Below are 10,134 nucleotides of genomic sequence, written 5' to 3'. Positions count from 1 at the left end.
AATGCAGCAGGCACTGCGCGGAAGCCACAGCGCCTGCCAGTGCCGGGAGCCGGGGACCGGGGAGTGAGTAGGCGGGGGAGATCCGGGAAGCCGAGACCTGGGGGTCTGCGAGCCGCCCCCTCCCGCGCCGAGAGCACCGGGCTAGGAGGCCGGACAGGTGGGGAAGGAACTGGAGGAAGCGGGCGGGAGGCTTCCTGGGGAGGGCGGCTGGGCGAGTGTGAGTTAAACTGCTCAGTCTCGGAGCAGTTCAGGGGCAGCCGCCGGAGCTGCTCACAAAATAAACAGCGAGCAGGATGCGGAGCTGGAGATGCAAAGGCAAACACTGCGATCCCGCGCCCGCTCGCTGGGGCCGCCAGAACAAAACACCAAGGACTGGGAGGCTCAACCAGAAGTTTACGTTCTCACAGTTCTGGAAACTGGAAGGCCAAGATCAAGGTGCCTGAGGGGCTAGTTTCTCCTGATGCCTCCTCCTGGGCAGGCAGATGGGCGTCCTCTTGCTGTTTCCCGACACGGTCGTCCCCCTGCGCCTGCACACCCCAGAAGTATCGTCCTCTTTTGTTTTGTTTTGTTTTTTGTTTTTTGAGACGAAGTCTCGCTCTGTCGCCCAGGCTGGAGTGCAGTGGCGCGATCTCGGCTCACTGCAAACTCCGCCTCCCTGGTTCACGCCATTCTCCTGCCTCAGCCTCCCGAGTAGCTGGGACTACAGGCGCCCGCCACCACGCCCGGCTAATTTGTTTGTATTTTAGTAGAGACGGGGTTTCACCGTGTTAGCCAGGATGGTCTCCATCTCCTGACCTCGTGATCTGCCGGCCTCGGCCTCCCAAAGTTCTGGGATTACAGGCGTGAGCCACCGCGCCTGGTCATTGACCTCTTGTAAGAAGTCAATCATCGGGGCCACCCTAAAAGCCTCATTTTAAGTTAGTCACTTTTTTGTCAGCTCTATCTCCAACTATAATCACATTCTGAGGTACTGGGGGTTAGGGCTTTAACATACAAATTCTTCTTCTCTCTCTGGTTTGTTTTTTTGTTTGGTTGGTTGGTTTTGGTTTTTTTGTTTGTTTGTTTGTTTTGAGCCAGGGTCTCGCTCTGTCTCCCAGGCTGGAGTGCAGCAGTAGCATGATCATAGCTCACCGCAGCCTGGAACTCCTAGGCTCAAGCAATCCTCCTGTCTCAGCCTGTCGAGTAGCTGGGACAACTGGCCCAAGCCACCATGCCCATGTTTTTTCTTTTTTTTCTTTTTCTTTTCTTTTGGTAGAGACGGGGCCTCCCTGTGTTGCTCAGGGCTTTCTTGAACTCCTAGGCTCAACCATTTCTCCTGCCTCAGGCTCCCAAAGTGCTAGGATTACAGGCGTGAGCCACCATTCCTGTAATGGTCAACATAAGAATATTGACAGGGCACAATTTACTCCATAACAGATCCTATGTTTGTCATCAGATTGGCAAAATTTTAAAGTCTGACAATGCCAAGTATTGGCCAGGTGTGACCCAGATGAAATTCGTGCTCTAGCCAGGTGTGTGGTGACTCACACCTGTAATCCCAGCACTTTGGGAGGCCAAGGCAGGAGGATCCTTTGAGGCCTGGAATTTGAGGGAGACCCAGCCTGGGCAACATACTGAGACCGCATTTCTACCAAAAACGGAAAGAAAGAAATGGATGCTCTGCAGGGGAGGCAGCATTTGTTCATATAGAAATAAAATAAATAAATAAATAAAAAGAAATTCACCCTCTGCAGATAGAAACATGTTTTGTGATTTACCCTATGTGCCAAATTTGGTTCATATTAGAGACCAATAAGGCCACGAACACACCAAGAGAATAAGAAGAGTTTGATTACTCAACGATAGGCTTTCTGGGAGAGCAGAGTGGGCTCCCAGGCAGCTCTGAGAGTGGTTTAAGAGAGCAAGGAGGGTTTTGTTGTTGTTGTTGTTGTTTTGTGTGTGTGTGTGTGTGTGTGTTTAATGGAGTCTCACTCTGTCGCCCAGGCTGGAGTGCAGTGGCACAATCTGGGCTCACTGCAACCTCCACCTCCCGTGTTCAAGTAATTCAAGGAGGGACTTTTATTATGGTTAGGGGATAAAGTGGGATGAGGGTCCCTTCCAACCAGCCAGGACTTTCCTAATTTAAATTTCTCTATAGAGTGAGGGAGAGGGCACCAGGGCCTTCAGATCAGCTTGCCCACATGTGGGCACAAGGAGAAGAGGTAGGCACGGGGCTTTAAAGCTGTCAGCTGTAAAACATCAAAAAGGGAGTCAGGCACTTTATTACCTAGTATAAATTAAAGCCTACGCTTTAGGCCAGGCGTGGTGGTTCATGCCTGTAATCCCAGCACTTTGGGAGGCCAACACAGGCAGATCACTTGAGCCCAGGCGTTCGAAACCAACCTGGACAATATAGTGAGACCCTGTCTCTACAAAAAATACACAAATTAGCTGGGAGTGGTGGTGCACACCTATAGTGCCAGCTACTTGGTAGGCTGAGGCGGGAGGATCACCTGTGCCCGGGACAGTGAGGCAGCAGTGAGCTGGTACTGCACCACTGCATTCCAGCCAAGTGACAGTGTGAGACCCTGTCTTAAAAATACATAAGCTGGCCGGGCGCAGTGGCTCACGCCTGTAATCCCAGCACTTTGGGAGGCCGAGGCGGGCAGATCACGAGGTCAGGAGATCGAGACCAGTCTGGCAAACATGGTGAAACCCCATCTGTACTAAAAATACAAAAATTAGCTGGATGTGGTGGCTCGCACCTGTGGTCCCGGCTACTTGGGAAGCTGAGGCAGGAGAATTGCTTGAACCCGGGAGGCAGAGGTTACTGTGAGCTGAGATCGTGCCACTGCCCTCCAGCCTGGGCGACAGAGCGAGACTCTGTCTCAAAGAAAGAAAAGAAAAAAGAAAAATGGGTCTTTGCAGACATAAGCTAAAGATCTCAAGATGAGATCATCCTAGATTTAGGGTGGGCCCTAAATTCAATGGCTGGCATCTTTATAAAAGAGGGAAATTTCAGTCTTAGACTAAGAAGACCTAGAGGGGCAGGTCACGTGAAAGCAGAGGCAGCGACTGGACTGATGTGGCCACAAGGCACAGAACACCAAGGAGCATCTATAGTCACCATGGCCCAGGGAGAGGCATGGAGTAGATTCACCCTCAGAGCCTCCAGAAGGAACCAACCCTCACTTCAGGCTTCTGGCCTCCAGAACTGTAATACAATAATTTTTCTGTTGTGTAAACCCACTTTGTGGTTTTTTTGGTTCTCTTTTTTTGTTTGAGACAGGGTCTCGCTCTCTCATCCAGGCTGGAGTGCAGTGATGCAATTATGGCTCACTGCAGCCTTGACCTCCTGGGCTCAAGGGATCCTCCCACCTCAGCCTCCCAAGCAGCCGGGACTGCAGGCATGTGCCACTAATTATTCTTTATGTTTGTAGAGATGGGGTCTTGCTCTGTTTCCCGTGCTGGTGGATGTTTTGTTACATACATCAGCCCTAGGAAGCTAATACCTACCTCAATAAAGCTGAATTATTTTTTTTTTTGAGATAGGGCCTTGCTCTGTCACCCAGGCTGGAGTACAGTGGCACAATCTCAGCTCACTGCAGCCTCCACTTCCTGGACTAAAGTGATCCTCCTGCCTTAGCCCTGTGAGTAGCTGGGACTATAGGCACACGCCACTATGGCCTGCTAATTTTTGTATTGTTTGTAGAAACGGGGTTTTGCCATGTTACCCAGGCTGGTCTCAAACTTCTGGCCTCAAGTTATCTGCCCGTCTCAGCCTCCCAAAGTGTTGGGATTACAGGTGTGAGCCACTGTGCTCAGCCAAAGCTGATTTTTTTTTTTTTTCTGAGACAGACTCTTGTTCTGTCACCCAGGCTGGAATGCAGTGGCACATTCTCAGCACACTGCAACCTCTGTCTCCCAGGTTCAAGCGATTCTCCTGACTCAGCCTCCCAAGTAGCTGGGATTACAGGCATCTGCCACCACGCCCAGCTAATTTTTTGTATTTTTAGTAGAGAGGGCGTTTCACCATCTTGGCCAGGCTGGTCTTGAACTCCTGACCCCATGATCCACCCACCTCCTCGGCCTCCCAAAGTGCTGGGATTACAGGCATGAGCCACCGTGCCTGCCCTGATTTTTTTTTTTTTTTAATAAGTGGGAGAAAACACTTGGAAACATAAGCATACATCAAAAAAACAAGTTGCAGAACAATGAATTCAGTGTGAAATATTTTATATAAAGGTTTTAAATGCTCCAAACAATACTACCTACTGTTCATGGACTTAGCATGCGTCATAAAAGCCTGGAGGCACCTGGGTCTGGACCCAAGTTATTTCTACCAGACTGCTTCTGGGGAAGGGCAAGAGGAGAGTGGGGTTCTGCTGGCCTCTGGATGCCTAGCATAGACTCCCACGGCATTGTGAGATCTGACGAGGCTTCCCCAGGGATGAGACCCCTCCTCAACTCCCAACCAAGACTCAGAACCCCCCAGGGCTCAGCGGGTGGATGGAAAGGCGGGGAGGGCATACCAAACTAAGCACCCTGGAAGCTGGCTTGTTTGGGCTGGAGAGCAGGTGAGGCTGGGTGATCATCCTTCCCTTCTTTTTTTTCTTTTTTGAAATGGAGTCTTGCTCTGTCACCCAGGTTGGAGTGCAGTGGTGCGATCTCAGCTCACTTCAACCTCTGCTGCCCGGGTTCAACTGATTCTCCTGCCTCAGCTTCTCAAGTAGTTGTGATTACAGGCGCGTGCCACCACGCCCGGCTAATTTTTGTATTTTGTTTTGTTTTGTCTTTTGTTTTTGTTTTTGTTTTGAGATGGAGTCTCACTCTGTCTCCCAGGCTGGAGTGCAATGGTGCGGTCTTGGCTCACTGCAACCTCCGTCTCCCAGGTTCAAGCGATTCTCATGCCTCAGCCTCCTGAGTAGCTGGGACTACAGGCGCCCGCCACCACACACGGCTAATTTTTTGTATTTTTAGTAGAGACGGGGTTTCACCATGTTAGCCAGGATGGTCTCAATCTCCTGACCTCGTGATCCACCTGCCTCGGTCTCCCAAAGTGCTGGGATTACAGGCATGAGCCACTGCGCCCAGCCAATTTTTGTATTTTTAGTAGAGATGGGGTTTCAGCATTTTGTCCAGGCTGGTCTTGAGCTCCTGACCTCGTGATCCACCCACCTCGGCCTCCCAAAGTGCTGGGATTACAGGCATGAACCACCGTGCCCGGCCGATCCCTTCCTTCTTAACCAGACATGTCCCAGCCTCCCCGGGCCTTCCCTGAGGTCACTCTGTCCCTCCTATTCATTTTTCTCCTGGGATCAGCAGGGAGCCTGGGGGTGAGGGGAGGGCTGAGGTCCCCTGCACGCTGGGTGGCCAGGACTCTTAGACCCAACAGGGAGATGGAGGCCAGGACTCCTGGGTCCAGAGGAGACTGAGGACCAGATTCAAATATTCAAAGCCAGGCACACTGGCTCATGCCTCAGATCCCAGCGCTTTGGGAGGCCAAGGCAGGAGGATTGCTTGAGGCCAGAAGTCGAGACCAGCCTAGGCAACATAGCAAGACCGCATCTCTACAAAAAATAAAAAAGTTAGGCTGGGCGTGGTGGCTCACGCCTGTAATCCCAGCACTTTGGGAGGCCGAGGCGGGCAGATCATGAGGTTGGGAGATCGAGACCATCCTGCCTAACACGATGAAACCCCATCTCTACTAAAAATACAAAAAATTGGCCGGGCGTGGTGGCAGGCACCTGTAGTCCCAGCTACACGGGAGGCTGAGGCAGGAAAATGGCATGAACCCGGGAGGCGGAGCTTGCAGTGAGCCAAGATCGTGCCACTGCACTCCAGCCTGGACGACAGAGCGAGACTCTGTCTCAAAAAAACAAACAAACAAACAAAAAATAAAAAAGTTAGCAGGGCATGATGGCATCTGCCTGTTGTCCCAGTCACTCAGGAGGCTGAGGCAGGAGGATCGCTTGAGCCCAAGAGTTCGAGGCTGCTGTAAGCTATGATCATGCCACTGTACTTCAACCTGGGTGACAGAGTGAGACCCTATCTCCGAAAAAAACAAAAACAACACAAATTTCCCAAGAGTGATTGAGGCTGAGAGCTAGGCAAGCTGGGATGAAGGCTCTGCTATGTACCCACAGACAAATGACTTAGCCTCTCTGAGCTGGGCTCCTCACCTGTGAATGGCGTGACCTCATAGGGTTGCTCTGAGGATGAAATAGAGTGTGACATGCAGGTGAGTCATCTCTGGTGGCCACGCGGAGATCACCAGCAAGGACTAAGTGCTGGCACTTCACACTCATTCAATCCTCACACCTGGCCAGGCACGGTGGCTCACACCTGTAATCCCAGCACTCTGGGAGGCTGAGGCGGGCAGATCACCTGAGGTCAGTTGAAGACCATCCTGGGCAACACAGTGAAACCCTGTCTCTACTAAAAATACAAAAATTAGCCAGGTGTGGTGGCACACGCCTGTAATCCCAGCTACTTAGGAGGCTGAGGCGGGAGAATCACTTGAAACCGGGAGGCAGAGGTTGCAGTGAGGCGAGATCTCACCAACGCACTCCAGCTTGGGGGAGAGAGCGAGACTCCATCTCAAAAAAAATCCTCACATCCCTATAAGCTAGGAACTATCATCCCCATTTTACAGATGGGGAAACTGAGGGCCGCAGAGGTTAATCAGCTGAAGGGCACAGGCACCCACATCTGGTATGTGGCCAACTGGATCCTGTACCGAAGCCATGTGATGCCAGCACCCATGGGCCAAGCACTTTGCTGTACCGTTTTATTTGTTCATTTCTGGTTTATAGGTCTACGCTCCCTCCCATGGCCCAGGTGGACTGTGAACCTTCTGGGAGTAGGGCTGTAATCACTTCATCCTGGGATGAGCTCAGCCTGGCAGGAGGCGCTCAAGATGTGCTACGTGTGGGTGTGAGTGGGGCCCAGGGTGACTGGCATTTGGAGGGGACATTGAGCTTCTATTTCCAGAGGGTCACATAGCAGCACCCAGGGGAGGCTGGGATGTCTTCAGTCCTCCAGTGGCTACCAGGCTGCTCCCACAGGTGCAGTGGGAGAAAGTGTCAGGCTTGCTGGGCAATGTGGCTGTAAGACAAATCTCTGGCTCCCCTACTCTCTGCTGGCAGAAAACCCTGTCCCAGCCCCAGGACCCAGGAGTCCCAGTTCCTAAGTCACCTCTCCAAGGAGTCCTTGCTCCCCTTTTCCCACAAGCCAGGAGTCCCAGCCCCCACCCTCCTCCTATTTTTCTAGAACCCAAGTAAGTAGCCCCCAGACCCCCAAGACTCAGGAGTCCTGACCCCCAGCCAGAGGTGCACAGACCCAGCTGACACCGGCCAGCCAGAGCTGATGTGCACAGCCCCTTCTACCTCTGCACTCCGTGACGCCAGGTGAGTAGCTGGAAGTCAGCCGAGGAGCGGGTATTGCATCATGGATATTGGCAAATGCAACGAGCGAGGGCTTTTGTTTTAGCCGGGGAGCCTGTTGTTAAACGCTTACCAGCACGCCGCTGCTCCCAGCCTTCCATCTGTCCTGCTCTCTAGGCCAGGAGCCCCTGTCACGAGGCCCAGGGAGCCCTGGAGTCTGGAGATAAATCGTGACAAGACACAAGGCCATGGACGGGGCATCACTGCTGCCCAAGCCACCCTGGGTCCCCAGCCCCGGACCTTCCCATCTCCACACCAAGGCCCCTGTCCCAGACAAGAGCACGGTCCCCAGCTCTGCATAACTCAGGAACTGAGAACCCCAGGTGTGGAGCCACACGGACTCGGGCATGGCTCTGGGCAAGTCACTGTCACTGCCTGGGCTACAGTGTCCTTGTCTGCGGCATGGGAATCAGTAAAGAGCATGACCCTAAAGCCACACTTGTGCTGTTCACCTTCCAGTTCTGACCAGGGGACCCCAAACAAGGTGGAGGACCCCCCTCCGCCCCCGAGCCTCAGCTTCCTCATCTGTAAGATGGGGATGACAGCAGTTCCTCGTCATCAGGTCATCATGAAAGTCAACAAGTTGAGCCGGGGAGGTGGCTCACTCTGTAATCCCAGCACTTTGGGAGGCTGAGGTGGGCGGATCATGAGGTCAGGAGTTTGAGACCAGCCTGGCCAACACATTGAAACACCATTTCTACTAAAAATACAAAATTAGCTGGATGTAGTGGTGCATGCCTATAGTACCCGCTACTCACCAGGCTGAGACAGGAGAATCACTTGAACCCGGGAGCAGAGGCTGCTGTGAGCTGAGATGGCACCACTGTACTCCAGCCTGGGCAAGAAGAGTAAAATTCCATCTCAAAAAAAAAAAAAAAGGTCAACAAGTTATGCCTATAAAAGAGTTTACTTGACCAGAAGCAGAGGCTCATGCCTGTAATCCCAGCACTTTGGGAGGCCGAAGCGGGAGGATTGCTTGAATCCAGAAGTTTGAGACCAGCCTGGGCAACATGGTGAAACCCCACCCCTACAAAAAGTACAAAAATTAGCTGGGCATGGTGGCATGTACCTGCAGTCCCAGCTGCTGGGGAGGCTGTAGTGGGAGGATCGCTTGAGCCTGGGAGGACGAGACTGCAGTGATGGTGCCACTGCACTCCAGCCTGCGTGACAGAGCAAAATCCCATCTCTAAAAAATAAAAAAGAGTTTACTTAGCAGAATGCTTAAGATGTCAGATTCGGTGTTGTTGTCATTGCTAATAATTTCCTACCCCACAGGGCAAGGCAGTCGTGACGGGAAAGGAGCGGCGGCTACCTCAATGTAGGATCTGCAAACAGTAGATGCTCAGTTAACTGGCCGGGCCATTTGCAACCACAGCAGGTTGGGCCAGTGCCCCCCACCCAGGTGGAAGCGACTCTCCCTCGACCCCGCCCGGCCATTCAGGCAGCCAGGGAGCGCCCCGGCCCCTCCCGCGGCCCCGCCCCTTCACCTGTGTTGGCCGCACACCTGGAGCCGCCTCCGGAAGAGGGGACCGGAGACCGCGGGGACCTCGGAGGGAGCCCGGCGGCTTCGGGTGAGAGCCTGGGGGACGCCGAGGGCCGGGCCCCTCGAGCCTGGGGAGGGCCTGGTCCGGCCGCGTCGGCGGAGAAGGTGGGGGAGCCGGGGCGGGGGCAGGGGAACCGGGATCGCCGGGGAACCGGGGGCGCCGGCAGGAACTCAGCCGTCGGGGGTGAGCCCAGCCGCTTCTCTGGGCTTCCGACGCCTGGGGCTGGGGGTCGGGGGGCTGGAGGCCCCAACACCTGGGCAGCTAGGTGCGGAAGGGGAGGGGGAGCGGTCTCCAGGTCCCTGTCTCTCGCGTGGAGGGGGGCGGGGGAGCGGGGCCCGCGAGGGCCAAGTCAGGGAGATCCCCGGGAGCGGCCTGGGGGCGGCTGGGCTGGGACCACCGTGACACTCACGTCCTGCGAGCAGGGCTGCCCATGGACACCGGGCGAGAGGAGGAGGGAGAGCACGGGTGTGTGTGCCTAGTGGGTGTTGACCCCCCGGAGGGCTGGGGCTGGTAAAGCTGTTGTGTCGGGCCCTCTGACCCGAGCCCCTGAACCCCAGCCCCTGAGCAGCCCTAGGGGAGCCCAGGGCTCCCGTCCCCAGGGGCGGACCGGGAAGTAAACAGAAACTCCGAGCCGCGCTGCGGCCGGGCGGCCGGCACAACCTGTTACCTCGCCCTGTCCTGGGCCCCACGCCAGGGCCCTGGGAAACTGGGGGGCTGAGGGTCAGGGCTCCTGAGTCCGGAGGGGTGGGGGCATGAATGCCTGAGTCCCGTGGAAAATGGGGACTGGGGTGGGAATCCTTGATGGGGGACATTGGAGGTGGGGACCTCTGAGTCTGGAGGGTGGAGTCAAAGCACCTGCTCAGGAGGTAACAGGAGAATGAGGGCGAGAGACCCGGGAGGTCAGGGGCTGGGATCTGGGCTTCTGGCAGGGGAAGGAGCTGGATTCCTGGGGGCGAAGATACCTCAGTTCCCAAGCCTTAGGGTCCTGCATTCCTGAGAGGAGAAGAGGCTGGGCTCAACTCCAACTGCTGAGTCCCTGAGAACCTGGGTTCTGGGAACTGTCTCAGATGGCGAGGGGCTACAAGCCAAACTGCTGGGTTCTGGGAAGAGAGGGGACAGGGAGCAGAGGTGGCCTGTGGCCCTGGAGCACTGGAATGAGCTTTCCT

General features: G+C 54.7%; 2 protein-coding genes across 3 annotated transcripts in view; one reads left to right on the top strand and one right to left on the bottom strand.

Moving 5' to 3' along the window:
• The window catches only part of BICDL2 (BICD family like cargo adaptor 2), a 31,156-nt gene that overhangs the window by 13,156 nt on the left and 7,866 nt on the right, over positions 1 to 10,134 (top strand). Inside the window, exons 1-4 of one of the 2 annotated variants that reach the window (XM_003804689.6) lie at positions 40 to 157; positions 6,795 to 6,915; positions 7,252 to 7,388; positions 8,700 to 8,995. The gene's annotated coding sequence lies outside the window, so the exon portion shown is untranslated. Of the gene's footprint in view, positions 1 to 39; positions 158 to 6,794; positions 6,916 to 7,251; positions 7,389 to 8,699; positions 8,996 to 10,134 lie in introns of those variants that run through there. The other variant, XM_063598284.1, reaches the window with a different exon arrangement.
• Positions 9,139 to 9,780, bottom strand: LOC100995547 (putative uncharacterized protein FLJ46214). The gene has a single exon (XM_008962738.3). It carries the CDS (start codon positions 9,778 to 9,780, stop codon positions 9,139 to 9,141), a length of 642 nt encoding a protein of 213 aa, XP_008960986.3.

This window comes from Pan paniscus, chromosome 18 (genome assembly GCF_029289425.2).
Source record: "Pan paniscus chromosome 18, NHGRI_mPanPan1-v2.0_pri, whole genome shotgun sequence".
Classification (NCBI taxonomy): Eukaryota; Metazoa; Chordata; class Mammalia; order Primates; family Hominidae; genus Pan; species Pan paniscus.
Note: the sequence above shows the minus strand (reverse complement) of the source record. Positions and strands in the feature narration are given on the sequence as shown.

Excerpts from the sequence above, each read along its gene's own strand:
- LOC100995547 (XM_008962738.3), bottom strand. The coding sequence starts at position 9,780 with ATGTCCCCCATCAAGGATTCCCACCCCAGTCCCCATTTTCCACGGGAC.